The sequence below is a fragment of the Syngnathoides biaculeatus genome, chromosome 17, assembly GCF_019802595.1.
Source record: "Syngnathoides biaculeatus isolate LvHL_M chromosome 17, ASM1980259v1, whole genome shotgun sequence".
Classification (NCBI taxonomy): domain Eukaryota; kingdom Metazoa; phylum Chordata; class Actinopteri; order Syngnathiformes; family Syngnathidae; genus Syngnathoides; species Syngnathoides biaculeatus.
Genome location: NC_084656.1, coordinates 419,540 through 437,556, shown reverse-complemented (window position 1 = coordinate 437,556; position 18,017 = coordinate 419,540). Strand labels below are relative to the sequence as shown.

Here is an 18,017-nt window from a genome sequence, read left to right as displayed (position 1 = left end):
AGGGATTCCAACGGTTTCTGTCCTCTTACAATTAAGTTATTAAATTATTGAACACCGAACCTACAATTCCACTGCAACATGCTGCCAGTTTTCTGCGTTGAGTTGTTGTCACACCCTATTGAGGCAATCAGTATTATAATATACGGCAGACTATTGCACGACTCGTCACTTCTTAAACTCCTTAAACATGGACACCCTTCGAACAATTCTCATTGGACTGGACTATTGTTATATTGGGCATGCTAGAAAACTGCATTTGCACAACTGTGAGTTAATATAACGAAAAAAAGCTCCCTATCAACTGTTTATTGTCATTCATTCTTGTTAATTGATTTGTTCTGTTGTTCGTACTCAATATGCATGTTGCACAAGGCCCGCACCAAGTACTAGAGACAAATTCCTTGTGTGTTTTTAAATAGTTGGCCAATAAAGCTGATTGATATATTGGAAGTGCGTGGAATTGCTTGTGTGAGCTCATTTATTATTGTTTTTTTTTTTGTATGCTTGGTTTGTTTTACCTGTTAATGCAGCCCTATGGGGGGCACAAACCAGTGCAATCTGTAGGCTGGTCCCAAGCCCGGATAAATGAAGAGGGTTGCGTCAGGAAGGGCATCCGGCGTAAAAACTGTGCCAAACAAATATGAGCGTTCATCTAAAGAATCCCATACCGGATCGGTCGTGGCAACGCCCGCCCCCGGCACTGCTAACCTGCAGGGCGTCGGTGGAAATTCAGCTACTGTGGGTCGAAGACAAAGAAGAGGAGGAAACCGGATCCATCGTCAGAAGAAAAAGAGGAATGCACAGAGCCTACAACTGAGTGCAGGGACTTTGAATGTTGGGACTATGAGAGGAAAAGCTCAGGAGTTGGTTGACATGATGATTAGGAGAAAGGTTGATATTCTGTGCATCCAAGAGAGCTGGTGGTATGGCTAGAAGTTTAGGAGCAGGGTTTAAATTATTCTACCACGGAGTAGATGGGAAGAGAAATAGAGTAGGGGTTATTTTAAAAGAAGAGCTGGCAAAGAATGTCTTGGAGGTGAAAAGAGTATCAGATCGAGTGATGAGACTAAAATTTGAAATTGAGGGTGTTATGTATAATGTGGTTAGCGGCTATGCCCCACAGGTATGATGTGACCTAGAGATGAAAGAGAAATTCTGGAAGGAACTAGATGAAGTAGTTCTGAGCATCCCAGACAGGGAGAGAGTTGTGATTGGTGCAGATTGTAATGGACATATTGGTAAAGGAAACAGGGGCGATAAGGAAGTGATGGCTAAGTACGGCATCCAGGAAAGGAACTTAGAGGGACAGATGGTGGTGAAAAGGATGGAGATGGCTGTAGTGAACACTTATTACCAGAAGAGGGAGGAACATATAGTGACCTACAAGAGTGGAGGTAGAAGCACGCAGGTGGATTATATTTTGTGCAGACGATGTAATCTGAAGGAGGTTACTGACTGTAAAGTAGTGGTAGGAGAGAGTGGAGCTCGACAGCATAGGATGGTAGTCTGTAGGATGACTCTGGTGGTGGGTAGGAAGATTAAGAAGACAAAGGTAGAGCAGAGAACCATGTGGTGGAAGCTGAGAAAGGAAGAACGTTGTGTGGCCTTTCGGAAAGAGGTGAGACAGGCTCTCGGTGGACAGGAGAAGCTCCCGGAAGACTGGACTACGACAGCCAAGGTAATCAGAGAGACAGGCAGGAGAGTATTTGGTGTGTCTTTTGGTAGGAAAGGGGAGAAGGCGACTTGGTGGTGGAACCCCAAAATACAGGGAGTCATACAAGGAAAGATTAGCGAAGAAGAAATGGGATACTGAGAGGACTGAGGAGAGGCGAAAGGAGTACATCGAGATGCGACGTAGGGCAAAGGTAGAGGTGGCAAAGGCTAAACAAGAGGCATTGAAGACCAGGTTGGACACGAAAGAAGGAGAAAAGGATCTCTACAGGTTGGCCAGACAGAGGGATAGAGATGGGAAGGATGTGCAGCAGGTAAGGGTGATTAATGATAGAGATGGAAATGTGTTGACTGGTGCTCATAGTGTGCTAAATAGATGGAAAGAATACTTCGAGAAGTTGATGAATGAAGAAAATGAGAGAGAAGGAAGAGTTGAAGAGGCAAGTGCGAAGGACCAGGAAGTGGCAATGATTATTAAGGGAGAAGTCAGAAAGGCACTACAAAGGATGAAAAATGGAAAGGCAGTTGGTCCTGATGACATACCGGTAGAGGTATGGAAGCAATTTGGAGAGATGGCTGTGGAGTTTTTGACCAACTTATTCAACAGAATACCAGCGGGCGAAAAGATGCCTGAAGAATGGAGGAAAAGTGTTCTAGTTCCCATTTTTAAGAACAAATGGGATGTTCAGAACTGTGGGAACTATAGAGGAATAAATTTGATGAACCACACAATGAAGTTATGGGAAAGCGTAGTGGAGGCCAGACTCAGGACAGAAGTAAGTATCTGCGAGCAACAGTATGGTTTCATGCCTAGAAAGAGTACCACAGATGCATTATTTGCCTTGAGGATGAGGATTGAGTGGATAAGTACATAGGTCAGAAGGAGCTACACTGTGTCTTTGTGGATCTAGAGAAAGCCTATGACAGAGTACCAAGACAGGAACTGTGGTACTGCATGCGTAAGTCTGGTGTGGCAGAGAAGTATGTTAAAATAGTACAGGACATGTATGATGGCAGCAGAAAAATGGTGAGGTGTGCCTTAGGTGTGACAGAGGAATTTAAGGTGGAGGTGGGACTGCATCAGGGATCAGCTCTGAGCCCCTTCCTGTTTGCAGTGGTAATGGATAGGCTGACAGATGAGGTTAGAGTGGAATCCCCTTGGACCATGATGTTCGCAGATGATATTGTGATATGCAGTGAAAGCAGGGAGCATGCAGAGGAACAATTAGAAAGATGGAGACATGCACTGGAAAGGAGAGGAATGAAGATTAGCCGAAGTAAAACAGAATATATGTGCGTGAATGAGAAAAGTGGAGGGGGAAGAGTGAGGCTACAGGGAGAAGAGATAGCGAGGGTCGACGACTTCAAATACTTGGGGTCAACAATACAGAGCAATGGAGAGTGTGGTCAGGAAGTGAAGAAACGGGTCCAAGCAGGTTGGAACAGCTGGCGAAAGGTGTCTGGTGTGTTATGTTACAGAAGAGTGTCTGCTAGGATGAAGGGCAAAGTTTACAAAACAGTGGTGAGGCCGGCCATGATGTACGGATTAGAGACGGTGGCACTGAAGAAACAACAGGAAACTGAACTGGAGGTGGCAGAAATGAAGATGTTGAGGTTCTCGCTCGGAGTGACCAGGTTGGATAGGATTAGAAATGAGCTCATTAGAGGGACAGCCAAAGCTGGATGTTTTGGAGACAAGATTCGAGAGAGCAGACTTCGATGGTTTGGACATGTTCAGAGGCGAGAGAGTGAGTATATTGGTGGTATTGACTGATGAATTGTTTGAATGTTTGGAATATGTATTATGTATTATGTATTATTATCTTAAGCATGTTCTGTTTTCATTTTTTTTAATGTACCTTCATCTGTGTTTTCAGACCCTCTCGAAACTGAGATGCTGCAGCTCAAGGGGCTATCCTTAAATTAAGTCAAATGAAAATTCTTTCAATTGAATTGTCCAGGTTACAGGTGACATTGTAGAAAATATCATGAAATTATTTACCTTGGTGTCATTTTTTTATAACACAAGACCTGACATTTATACAGGATAATGTCAACTTTTTATACATGTACAGTTGGAGAGATGCCAAAGGAAAGATGTGCACAAACAGTATTTTGCTCAAGAGTACCTCGACAACATACTATCATCTCGCCCACAACTGTTATCAGATGCAATGGAATTCAAACTTCAGATTGGGTCACCATCTCTGTATTTGTTCTGAGTGTCTTTGGTATGATAAATTTCAACTCAAGGGAAATTTAAAATTTGATCAGAAAATGTTTAGTTAACCAGAGTTAACTCCATCACATCAAGCCATGCCACACCTATTTAACATTGTTTTTTTTTTTTTAGTTCATTGAGAAAAACTCACCAGAATTCCTTGTTTCGATGTTTGTATAGCAAGATTTGCTGGTTCCCTCTCCAATGCTTGAAGCATACGGAACATATCGATAGTCAATTCACTGAACTTCACCTAAAAAGACAATGAAAGACATAAATCCTCATATATCATTGTTTTAAAAGATGATTGTACTTGTAGATAATTTACATTACCGTGAAAAGGTATTCCCATCCATCCATCCATCCATCAATACATCCATCCATTTTCGTTGCCGCTTATCCTTACAAGAGTCACGGGGAGTGCTGGAGCCTATCCCAGCTGTCAACGGGCAGGAGTACACCCTGAACTGGTTGCCAGCCAATCGCAGGGCACTAGAGACAATCAACCACACTCAAAATCACACATCGGGGGAATTTAGTGTCCAATCAATTTTGTATGTTTTTGGAATGTGGGAGAAAACCGGAGTGCCAGGAGAAAACCCACACAGTCACGGGGAGAACATGCAAACTCCACACAGGCGGGTAAGGGATTGAACCCGGGACCTCAGAACTGTGAGGCCAACCCTTTACCAACTGATCCACCATGCCGCAAACTTTTCCCTTCTTGATTATTTAAATTTTTTTGGGGACTCTTGTCTTGAAAAGTCCGGTAAATAAAAAATATTTGGCTTGGGTCAGGGAATTTCATGAAATTTTCAGTAACTGACTTGACTGGCACGATCGCACTCGCAAAGCTGCACAATCGACCACGAAAAATCACGTGCGTAAAATTTGTTGTGAGAGGAAATACATTGACATTCTCAGCGCACATGAAAACCAATCCAGCAGTGAACTACAGCCTGACAGCAGTACACTCATAATTACAAACACCGTCCACCCACAGTCTAGGCTGCGTAAAGAGTTAGACATGCTGCTTGCATTTTCGCTCGATAATAATGGTTAAAAAAAAGTACAGAAAAGGTCAGATGGAGCTACATTGTATGTTTGTAGACCCAGAGAAAGCTTATGTCAGAGTACCAAGAGATTAACTGTGGTACTGCATGGGCAACTCTGGTATGATGGAGAAATATGTTAGAATAGTGCATGACATGTATGAGGGCAGTAGAACAGCGGTGAGATGTGCCGTAGGTGTGTCAGAAGAGTTGAAGGTGGAGGTGGGACTGCATCAGGGTTCCACGCTGAGCGGTAGGAATGCATAGGCTCCCAGACGAGGTTAGACTGGAATCCCCTTGGACCATGATGTTCGCAGATGATATTGTGATCTGCAGTGAAAGCACTGTGCAGGCGGAGGAACAATTAGAAAGACGGGAAGTACGCACTGGAAAGGAGACTAATGAAGATTAGCCAAAGTAAAACAGAATATATGCGCGTGAATGAGAGGGGCAGAGGAGGAAGAGTGAGGGTCCAGGGAGAAGAGATAGCAAGGGTGGACAACTTCAAATACTTGTGGGTCAACAATACAGAGCAATGGTGAGTGTGATAAAGTGAAGAAACGGGTCGAAGCAGGATAGAACTGTTGGCGGAAGGTGTCTGGTGTTCTATGTGACAGAAGAATCTCCGATAGGAAAAAGGGCAAAGTTTAAAAAACAATGGTGAGTGTTGTACAAATCTACAAATTAGAGTGTCTCTGAAGAAACAACAGGAAGCTGAACTGGAGGTAGCAGAAATGAAGATGCTGAGGTTCTTGCTTGGTGTGAACAGGTTGGATAGGATTAGAAATTAGCTCATTAGAGGGACAGCCAAAGTTGGATGTTTTGGAGACAAGGTTAGAGAGAGCAGACTTGGATGGTTTGGACATGTTCAGAAGCGAGAGAGTGAGTATATTGGTAGAAGGGTGCTGAGGATGGAGCTGCCAGGCAAAAGAGCGAGAGGAAGACCAAAGAAAAGACTGATGGATGTTGTGTGGGAGGACATGAGGACAGTGGGTGTTAGAGAGGAGGATGCATGAGATAGGCTTGGATGGAAAAAGATGACACGCTGTGGCAACCCCTAACGGGACAAGCCTAAACAAAAAGAAGACACAGTGGTACCTCGACTGATGAAAGTCTCTACACATGAAAGATTCAGGTTACGAAAAGGTTCCCCGGTGTAGGGGTTTGCGTGTCCCGATGATCCGAGGAGCTAAGCTGTCTGGGATTTCACGCCCTTGGTCGGGTCACCCATGGCAAAAAGGTCCTCGGTGATGGACCAGACAAAGTACGACTCCAAGACCCCTATGGCGAGTGCAAATAATGTATTTCGTTTTCTCTTGCCCAGACGCGGGTCAGCGGGGCCCACTTTTGGAGCCAAGCCTGGAGGAGGGAATCGAAGGCGAGTGCCTGGTGGCCGCGCCTGAACTCATGTCGCTCAGCTAGCCACAGCCTGAAAGAGTAACATCGGTGAGATGTGAGCTGGTCAGTGGCCAAAGTGGTGACCTTGGCGATCCGATCCCTGGTTACAGAAACTAGCTCTAGAGACATGGAATGTCATCTCTTTGGCAAGGAAGGAGCCCGAGTTGGTGCGTGAGGTCAAGAAGTTCTGACGAGATAAAGTCGGACTGAGTCTGTACCACTTCTCTTGAGAGGGGTTGTACTCTTACACTTTGGTGTTCCCGATGGTGAGAGGTGCCAAGCAGGTGTGGGTATACTTATTTCCCCCCGGTTTGGGGCCTGTACGTAGGGGTTTACCCCATTGGATGAGATGGTAGCCTCCCTGCGCCTTCAGGTAGGGAGCCGGGTGTTCTGTTGTTTGTGCCTATGCACCAAATAGCAGTTCAGAGCACCCAGCCTTTTTGGAGTTCTTAGAGGGAGTGCTGGAGAGCTCAGGTGACGCCATCATTTTGCTGTGGGACTTCAATGCCCACATGCGCAATGACAGTCAGACCTGGAAGGGCATGATTGGGAAGAACGGCACCCCTGATTAGAACCCGAGTGCAGTTTTGTTACTGGTCTTCTGTGCTTATCACGGATTGTCCATAACGAACACCATGTTCAGGCATCAGGGTGTCCACATGTGCACCTGACACCAGGACACCCGAGGTCGCAGTTCGATGATCAACTTTGTGGTCGCCGTGTCATCGGACTTGCAACCGCATGTCTTGGACACTCGGGTGAAAAGACGAGTGGATTTGTCAACTGACCACCACCTGGTGGTGAGTTGGCTCCGATGGTGGGGGAAGATGCCGGTCCGAAGTGGTAGGCACTAACGTATTGTGAGGGTCTGCTGGGAACTGCTGGCAGATATACCTGTCAGAAGGAATTTCAACTGCCACCACTGAAAGAACTTTGCTCACGTTCCGGAGGAAGCAAGGGACATTGAGTCAAAGTGGACGATGTTCCACGCCTCCAATGCTGAGGTGGCCGAACGGATCTGTGGCCGGAAGGTGGTAGGTGCCTGTGGTGGAGGCAACTCCTGAACACGTTAATGGACGCCAACAATGAGGGATGCTGTCAAACAGAAGAAGGAATCCTATCAGGCATTTTTGGCCTGTGGGACTCCCGAGGCAGCTGATAAGTACTGGGTGGCCAAGCGGAATGCAGCTTCGTGATCACTGATGCAAAAACCTGGGTATCGGAGGAGTTCAGTGAGGCCATGGAGAATGACTTAAAGACGGCTTCAAGGAAATTATGGTCCACTGTCTGGTGTCTCAGGAGGGGGAAGCAGTGCACAGTCAACACTGTGTTTAATGGGGATGGGGCACTGCTGACCTCAACTCGGGATATTGTGAGTCAGTGGGGGGAATACTTCGAAGACCTCAATTTCAAGAGCACGCGTTCCCAAGAGGAAGAAGAGTCTGGCTTCTCTGAGGTGGGCTTTTCTATCTCTGTGGTTGAGGTCACCGAGGTGGTTAAAAAGCTCCTTGGTGGCAGGGCCCAGGGGATGGATGAGATTTGCCCGGAGTTCCTAAAGGCTCTGGATGTTGTGGGGCTGTCCTCGTTGACACGCCCCTGAAAAATCACGTGGACGTCCAGGATGGTGCCTCTGGATTGGCAGACTGGCTTGTTAGTCCCCCTTTTTAAGTTCCAACTATAGGGGGATCAGCCTCCCTAGTAAAGTCTATTCAGGAGTGCTGGGGAGGAGGGTTCGTCGGGAAGTCGAATCTCAGATACAGGAGAAGCAAAGTAGTTTTTGTCCTGGCCGTGAAAATTTCAGACCCCTCCATGATTTCTGATTTTGTGGGAGAACTTGCAATATAGCAGGGTGCTCAAATACTTATTTTCTTCACTGTTGGTTCAAGCGGTAATTACTTCTTCACAGATGGTCTGAAAGGTGTGGATTTTTTTTTTGTGCTTTAATTTAATTGTCATTCAAAAACTATATTGTGAATTTGTACATGTATTTGATGTTAAAATTGGTTTGATGATTTAAAATATTTGTGAGCCAGAGATGTGCAAAAAAACAGAAATCAGGAAGAGGCGAATACTTTTTCATAGCACTGTCGGTCACATCTTAGTTCTGGTCATCTCGAAGGATGATAATATTCCTTCATCTACATCAAGAATATGGCTATTTCCAACCATTCTTGTTGATTCCTTCAGTCAAAGATTCTTCCAAAACGTCAGACAACCTCGATGTCTCTTAAGAAAGTGTACAATACATAACAGAGTACCCCCACTGATTTAGAGAGACCATAGCTGTGCCAAAATCTGAATCCGAAGACAGTTGATGCACTTTTGGAAAGTTTCACCTGGAAACTCAAATGTCATGAATGGTATCACTCCCATTACAAGTAACACAATTTTGAGACAACCTAGGACACAGGAGGAGAACAATGATGGTAAATACCTCTCAAAGTGTAGAATACCAGAACTTGAGAACCAGAAAGTGGATAAAAATAAATTTGAAATTGACTGTAACCTCTTCATAAAAAGTGTTTGTAATTTTAATCAAGAGTTAGTCAGGGCGAGACCAACACTTTTCTGAAATCATTAGTAAAAACTTAATAATAATAATAATGATAATAATACCACTCTTGTGTGATTGACAAGCTGATAACAGCCACCCAATCACATGGCTCCAGAATTCCTACCATCTGATAAGTTCAATGAATTTGCTTATTTTAGTGAAAAAATAGAATTAATCACATTAAATATCAAGGTAAATCAGCAAAATGATTATACATTCGAAGCTACACAGAAAAACATGTCAGAATTTGATAAAGTTGACCAAAACACTGCAGGAAAAACTGTTGGGCAGCTGAAACCATCAACAAGCTGTCTTGACCCAATACCATCAAACTCAAGGGTAAGAAACCCATGGCTCGGGAGCCACATGTGGCCCTTTCATCCTTATGCTGCGGCTCTGCATGGCTTGGGAAAATAAATAAGTGTTATTTATCTCAAAAAATGCGTATCATGTATACTTATCAAGTCAAAGTTAACTTCTTTCTTCAAACCATGTGCAATTTCGGTGATCACCATTCACCTTCTTCAGAGACGTTTTACATCATTTGACGTGCAAGCAGGCAGATTGACAGCCAGAATGCACAGAAAGCCCAGCAACACCAAAACTGGAGAATATCTGAACAAAGTATTTTATTTGTGTTTATTCGTTTATTTAATTGGAGTTGGGAATTGTAAGATTGTAATCTTGAAATATTAAAATTATACATATAATATTTTTCATCGCTCAAAATACGCATCACACTCTCCGCGACGCTGACACACCTCCCAGACAGCAGCTTACAGTCCCGCATAAAGATGAAAGTGACTTTTAGACGCTATGCACGGAGGTTCAGAAACATCCATCCATCCACTTTCTTTGCCGCTTATCCTCACGAGGGTCGCGGGGAGCCTATGCCAGCTGTCAACAGGCAGAAAGTGTGGTACACCCTGAACTGGTTGCCAGCCAATCGCAGGATTCAGAAACAGGTAAAATACAACCCTAACTCTAATCAGGCAGTTATTTTGCAAATATTAATTTTCATTGTTGTACACTCATCTTCTTCTTCTTCTTTTCCTTTCGGCTTGTCCCGTTAGGGGTCGCCACAGCGTGTCATCTTTTGCCATCTTAGCCTATCTCCTGCATCTTCCTCTCTAACCCCAACTGCCCTCATGTCTTCCCTCACCACATCCATAAACCTTCTCTTTGGTCTTCTCTCGCTCTTTTTGCCTGGCACCTCCATCCTCGGCACCTTTCTACCAATATACTCACTTTCTCTGGACATGTCAAAACCATCGAAGTCTGCTCTCTCTAACCTTGTCTACAAAACATCCAACTTTGGGTGTCCCTCTAATGAGCTCATTTCTAATCCTATCCAACCTGGTCACTCCGAGCGAGAACCTCAACATCTTCATTTCTGCCACCTCCAGTTCAGTTTCCTGTTGTTTCTTCAGTGCCACCGTCTCTAATCCGTACATCATGGCCGGCCTCACCACTGTTTTGTAAACTTTGCCCTTCATCCTAGCAGACACTCTTCTGTCACATAACACACCAGACACCTTTCGCCAGCTGTTCCAACCTGCTTGGACCCGTTTCTTCACTTCCTGACCACACTCTCCATTGCTCTGTATTGTTGACCCCAAGTATTTGAAGTCGTCGACCCTCGCTATCTCTTCTCCCTGTAGCCTCACTCTTCCCCCTCCACTTTTCTCATTCACGCACATATATTCTGTTTTACTTCGGCTAATCTTCATTCCTCTCCTTTCCAGTGCATGTCTCCATCTTTCCAATTGTTCCTCTGCATGCTCCCTGCTTTCACTGCATATGACAATATCATCTGCGAACATCATGGTCCAAGGGGATTCCAGTCTAACCTCATCTGTCAGCCTATCCATTACCACTGCAAACAGGAAGGGGCTCAGAGCTGATCCCTGATGCAGTCCCACCTCCACCTTAAATTCCTCTGTCACACCTAAGGCACACCTCACCATTGTTCTGCTGCCATCATACATGTCCTGTACTATTTTAACATACTTCTCTGCCACACCAGACTTACGCATGCAGTACCACAGTTCCTCACTTGGTACTCTGTCATAGGCTTTCTCTAGATCCACAAAGACACAATGTAGCTCCTGCTGACCTCTGTACTTTTCCACGAGCATCCTCAAGGCAAATAATGCATCTGTGGTACTCTTTCTAGGCATGAAACCATACTGTTGCTCGCAGATACTTACTTCTGTCCTGAGTCTAGCCTCCACTACTCTTTCCCATAACTTCATTGTGTGGCTCATCAACTTTATTCCTCTATAGTTCCCACAGCTCTGAACATCCCCTTTGTTCTTAAAAATGGGAACTAGAACACTTTTCCTCCATTCTTCAGGCATCTTTTCGCCCGCTAGTATTCTGTTGAATAAGTTGGTCAAAAACTCCACAGCCATCTCTCCAAATTGCTTCCATACCTCTACCGGTATGTCATCAGGACCAACTGCCTTTCCAGTTTTCATCCTTTGTAGTGCCTTTCTGACTTCCCCCTTAGTAATCATTTCCACTTCCTGGTCCTTCACTCTTGCCTCTTCAACTCTTCCTTCTCTCTCATTTTCTTCATTCATCAACTTCTCAAAGTATTCTTTCCATCTATGTAGTACACTACCGGGACCAGTCAACACATTTCCATCTCTATCCTTAATCACCCTGACCTGCTGCACATCCTTCCCATCTCTATCCCTCTGTCTGGCCAACCTGTAGAGATCCTTTTCTCCTTCTTTCGTGTCCAACCTGGTGTACATGTCTTTATATGCCTCTTGTTTAGCCTTTGCCACCTCTACCTTTGCCCTACGTCGCATCTCGATGTACTCCTTTCGCCTCTCCTCAGTCCTCTCAGTATCCCACTTCTTCTTCGCTAATCTCTTTCCTTGTATGACTCCCTGTATTTTGGGGTTCCACCACCAAGTCTCCTTCTCCCCTTTCCTACCAGATGACACACCAAGTACTCTCCTGCCTGTCTCTCTGATCACCTTGGCTGTCGTCGTCCAGTCTTCCGGGAGCTTCGGTTGTCCATCGAGAGCCTGTCTCACCTCTTTCCGGAAGGCCGCACAACATTCTTCCTTTCTCAGCTTCCACCACATGGTTCTCTGCTCTACCTTTGTCTTCTTAATCTTCCTACCCACCACCAGAATCATCCTACATACTACCATCCTATGCTGTCGAGCTACACTCTCCCCTACCACTACTTTACAGTCAGTAACCTCCTTCAGATTACATCGTCTGCACAAAATATAATCTACCTGCGTGGTTCTACCTCCGCTCTTGTAGGTCACTATATGTTCCTCCCTCTTCTGGAAATAAGTGTTCACTACGGCCATCTCCATCCTTTTTGCAAAGTCCACCACCATCTGCCCTTCAAAGTTCCTTTCCTGGATGCCGTACTTACCCATCACTTCTTCATCGCCCCTGTTTCCTTTACCAATATGTCCATTACAATCTGCACCAATCACAACTCTCTCGCTGTCTGGGATGCTCAGAACTACTTCATCTAGTTCCTTCCAGAATTTCTCTTTCAACTCTAGGTCACATCCTCCCTGTGGTGCATAGCCGCTAACCACATTATACATAACACCCTCAATTTCAAATTTTAGTCTCATCACTCGATCTGATACTCTTTTCACCTCCAAGACATTCTTAGCCAGCTCTTCCTTTAAAATAACCCCTACTCCATTTCTCTTCCCATCTACTCCGTGGTAGAATAATTTAAACCCTGCTCCCAAACTTCTAGACTTACTACCTTTCCACCTGCTCTCTTGGATGCACAGAATATCAACCTTTCTCCTAATCATCATGTCAACCAACTCCTGTGCTTTTCCTGTCATAGTCCCAACATTCAAAGTCCCTACACTCAGTTGTAGGCTCTGTGCATTCCTCTTTTTCTTCTGACGCTGGATCCGGTTTCCTCCTCTTCTTTGTCTTCGACCCACAGTAGCTGAATTTCCACCGACGCCCTGCAGGTTAGCAGTGCCGGGGGCGGGCGTTGTTAACCCGGGCCACGACCGATCCGGTATGGGATTCTTTAGATGAACGCTCATATTTGTTTGGCACAGTTTTTACGCCGGATGCCCTTCCTGACGCAACCCTCTGCATTTATCCGGGCTTGGGACCGGCCTACAGATTGCACTGGTTTGTGCCCCCATAGGGCTGCATTTGTTGTACACTCATAATTACAGATTTTACAGAATTTTTAAATTCATGTCAAGGCTCTGGTTCATGCTGCAAAAGCCCAAACGATGATGGCTCGATACTAGATTGATAATTTAAGTTCCGCTTTTTAATTTATTTGAAAGAGATGTTCAGTTTAACGATTTTTTTTTAGTATTAGAGTATTTGTAAGAGTTAAATGTATTTGTGTTTAATGAATAAAATGTAATTTTCTGAAACAGATGACTGCATTTCAAAAGTAACAACCTATTTTACAAGTGTAAAGATATATATGTAGATATATCTACATTCTTTAGAGGGTGTATAGACACAAAAACATACAGTTACACAGTGCTTCGCACTTCACCTAGTTCGGCTTCAATGCGTCACAGGGTCCCCCCCAATAGGAAAAAAAAGGCCAGATCAGCTTACAGTAGTACTATATTACTTTACGGAAGTAAAAAAAAGTCAGATCACCTCTTTGGAGCTGATTGGGTGTGCATCATCGAAGCTCCACCCAGCAACTCTCTCTCCTCTCTCTCTCTCGCTCTACCTCCCTCCCTCCCTCCCTCCTCCTTCCTTTCAGCCATTTTCTACACTGTGACAGTGTGTGCGTGAGAACCTAACCTGTTCAAAATGCCTCCAAAGTGCTTTGCTTGATCTTAAAGCTGCCGCTGAAGCACCCAAACGCGAGAGTATGGTGCGAAATGAGAGGATTGTTCAAAATAGGAGCTGCAATCACTTTGTGGACAGCAGATTGGAGAAAAACGGGCCAGTGACAGGAAAAAGAGAGCTGCGTTCGCTTTTGAGGATTGCAGAAAAACGGCCCAGTGACTGAGGAAGAGAAAGCTGATGGATCGGCGAAAAAGTTAAACTTTTGGATATGACCAAAGACGAGAGCCATTATGCTTTTGTGGCGCTATTGTGGCGTGAATAAATCCCATACCCAATTGGTCATGGCCTGCGTCAACAATGTCCGCCGCCTCGTGCATCGTTAACCTGTTGGGCGTGAGTGGAAATTCAGCTACTGTTGGTTGAAGATGAAGAAAAGGAAAACTAGTTCTTCGGTAGAAAGAGAAGAGGAATGCACAAAGCCTATAACAGAGTGTAGGGACTTTGAATGTTGGGACTATGACAGGAAAAGCTCAGAGTTGATTAAGAGAAAGATTCATATATTGTGCATTCAAGAAGAGGTAGAAAGGCAGTATGCAAGCAGTTTAGGGCAGGTTTTAAATTATTTTACTGTGGAGTAGATGGGAGAGAAATTAAGTAGGGGTTATTTTAAAGGAAGCATTGCCCAATATCTTGACGGTAAAAAGAGTATCAGATTGAGTGATAAGGCTGAAAGTTGAAATTGAGGGTCTTATGTATAATGTGATTAGCAGTTATACCCCACAGGTAGAATAAGACCTACAGGTGAAAGAAAATCCTGGAAGGAACTAGATGAATTAGTTCTGAGGATCCCAGAGACAGAGAGAGTTGTGATTGGTGCAGATTGTAATGAACATGTTGATGAAGTAAACGGGGGTGATGAATAAGTTATAGGTAAGTACGGCATCCAAGAAAGGAATTTTGAGGAACAGATGATGGTAGACTTTGCAAAAAGGATGGAAATGGCAGTAGTGAACATTTTTTTTTTCAGAAGAGGCAGAAACAGGGTGACCTAGAATAGCAGAGGTAGAAGCATGCAGGTGGATTACATTTTGTTCAGAAGATATAATCTGAAGTAGAAGTCTGACTGTAAAATAGTTGTAGGGGAGAGTGGAGTTAGACAGCATAGGATGGTGGTGTGTAGGATGACTCTGGTGGTGAGGAGGAAGATTAAGAGGGCAAGGGTAGAGCAGAGAAGCATCTGATGGAACCTGAGAAATGAACAGTGTTATGCAGCATTTCGGAAAGAGGTCAGACATGCTCTTGGTGGGCAGGCGGTACTCCTGGAAGACCCGGCTACTACAGCCAGGATGATCAGAGAGAGGCAGTAGAGTCGTTGGTGTATTTTGTGGGAGGAAAGGGTATTGGGAACCTTGGTTGTGGAACCCCAAAGTACAGGAAGTCATTCGAGATTAGCAAAGAAGTGGGGCAAAGAGGACTGAGGAGAGGCAAAAGGAATATATTGAGATGCTATCTAGGGCAAAGGTAGAGGTGGAGAAGGCTAAACAAGAGGCATATGACACGTACACCAGGTTGAACACCAAATAAGGAGAAAAGGTTGCCCAGAAGGAGGGATAGAGATGGGAAGGATGTGCAGCAGATTAGGGTGATTTTTGAAATGTTTACCTATTACCTCAGACAGTGCAGCAGTGTTGCTTTGCCGTTTGTCTGTGAGTGGGAACATCTCCAGGTTGGCACGTTGCACATGTTGTTGCAAGAGGTGCACCTTTAAACGGAATCCATTTATTTTATCTGTGCTTGTAAGCAGGTTTTCATTTCGGCCCTGCATCCTTGTGTTCAGTTCATTAAGATGATGAAATATATCAGCCAGGTACGCCAGCTTTGCGCACCACTCATCACTTGCAAACAGATTTGAGTAATCAAACCTCTCATTTTTCAGAAACATTTTAAGTTCCTCTCGCAGCTCATACACACGGGTCAGCAGATTAGGGTGATTAAGAAGAGAGATGGGAATGTGTAGACTGGTGCTAGTAGTGTGCTAAATAGTTAGAAAGAATACATTGAGAAGTTGAATTGAGAAAATGAGAGAAAAGGAAGAGTAGAAAGTCGGGTTTGGTGGACTACAAAGTGGTAATGGGAAGTTAGAAAGGCACTAAAGAAGATGAAAAATACAAAGGCAGTGTGTTCTGATGATATACCTATGGAGGTATGGAAGCAATTTGGAGAGAAGGCTGGCTTTAACCAACTTTTTTGACAGTATACTAATGTGGGAGAAGATGCCTGAAGAATGGAGGAAAAGTGTGAACATTCCACTTTTTAAGAACAAAGGCAATATGCAGAGCTGTGGAAACTATGGAGGAATAAAGATGAACAGCGACATAATAAAGTAATGGGAGAGAGTAGTGGAAGTTAGACTCAGGAAAGAAGTACAGTAAGTATTTGCAAGCAACAGTGTGGTTTCATACCTAGAAAGAGTACCAGAGATTTCATTTGCTTTGAGGATGCTAAAGATAGAGTACAAAGAGAGGAACTGTGGCACTACATGTGTTAGTCTGGTGTGGCAGGGAAGTATGTTAGAATAGTACAGGACATGTATGACAGCAATTGAGTCACTGATGGTGGAGTGCTACACACACCTGACTTTGGTGCGGGCAGGGTGGGGTCGATTCCCTCTCGATGATGTTGATGTGTGCCATGCAACTGACTGGCAACCAGTTTAGGGTGTAGTCCACCTTTTGCTCAAAGATAACAGCGATAGGCTCCAGCTCTCCCGTGACCCTTGTATGCATTAGCGCAGTGTTTTTCACCCTTTTTTGAGCCACGGCACATTTTTATATTTAATTACAATATAATTTCTCAATTTATTTATACTCAGTCAGTGTGAAACCTGGGCCTGTTTAGATGAACACAAAGCCGATATCCTGGCAGGAATAGAAGAAAGACACACAAAGCTCATCTTTAACAGCTCTCTGTCTCTCTCTATTTTTAGTTTTTATAGCAGTTAGGCTTGAAAAGCTCAGCTCACACAGATATGTTGTGGAAAATGGGAGCAATGTCAGAACAGCTTTGTTGGCCAGAATGGGGAACTCCTTGGCAGCAGTCAACCAAAAACTGTCCAAAGGAAGATCAACAAATCTTAGTTTTAAACCACGATCCTGTTTCAGTTCAGTTAGTTCCTCCTGCTCTTGTAAAGTCATGTCCTTTCCAAAAACTGATGCTGAGCTGTATGGGTCCCTAACCCAGTCAAAGCATTCAGTGGAGGCTGAAGAGAAATAAAATGACAACTTCTCCTCAAGACTTTTGAAATGTTTACCTATTACCTCAGACAGTGCAGCAGTGTTGCTTTGCCGTTTGTCTGTGAGTGGGAACATCTCCAGGTTGGCACGTTGCACATGTTGTTGCAAGAGGTGCACCTTTAAACGGAATCCATTTATTTTATCTGTGCTTGTAAGCAGGTTTTCATTTCGGCCCTGCATCCTTGTGTTCAGTTCATTAAGATGATGAAATATATCAGCCAGGTATGCCAGCTTTGCGCACCACTCATCACTTGCAAACAGATTTGAGTAATCAAACCTCTCATTTTTCAGAAACATTTTAAGTTCCTCTCGCAGCTCATACACACGAGTCAGCACCTTACCGGGCGACAACCATCGGGACCTCCGTATGGAGCAATAAGGCTTTATGCTCCGCTCCCATTTCCTCACACAGAGATGCGAATATACGGCTTTTCAGAGGTTGTGTCTTTACAAAGTTCACTTTGCGCACCACATCGTCCAACACAGGAACCAGTTCTGCTGGTATAAAGTCTTAGCAACGAGGACCTCACGGTCCAAAAAACAGTGCGTAACAATCGGATCTGGGTTTCTTTCCGTCACTCTACTCACGAAGCCTTTGGTGCACCCGACCATGACTGCATCTCCATCAGTGCACACACTAGTGCAGTTTTCCCACGTAAGTCCTCCCTGGTCAAGATATTCCGATGTAACCCTTAAAATTTCCTCTCCATTTGTTTTTTTCTGGCAGTGCCTTGTAAAATAGGATTTTTTTATCTAATGGCATCTCCATCCACAAAACGCACATTGGCCAAGAACTGAGAATGTCCACTAATATCCGTAGACTCGTCAACTTGCAACCCAAATTTCCTACTGATGGGTATCTTTTCCAAAATACGGCTTTCGATGTCTGTAGACATGTCATCAATACGCCTGGCAATTGTGTTATCAGAGAGTGGGACTTTAGCTATGTCTTTAACCGCATCAGGGCCGAGCATCTTGTTGACAATGGCTTTACAGGCAGGTAGTATTAATGTCTCTGCCACAGTGTGCGGCTTTTTTGATTCAGCAAC

The 18,017-nt window shown here is 44.4% G+C and overlaps 1 protein-coding gene across 3 annotated transcripts in view; it reads right to left on the bottom strand.

Moving 5' to 3' along the window:
* Window positions 1-18,017, bottom strand: part of scai (suppressor of cancer cell invasion) — a 188,826-nt gene that overhangs the window by 81,063 nt on the left and 89,746 nt on the right. For all 3 annotated transcript variants that reach the window (XR_009792230.1, XM_061800572.1, XM_061800573.1), the window contains exon 9: window positions 4,044-4,145. Coding sequence is in view for 2 of the 3 variants with exons in the window: in XM_061800572.1 (XP_061656556.1) it covers window positions 4,044-4,145 (102 nt within the window). In the remaining variant the exon portion in view is untranslated. The remainder of the gene's footprint in view (window positions 1-4,043; window positions 4,146-18,017) is intronic.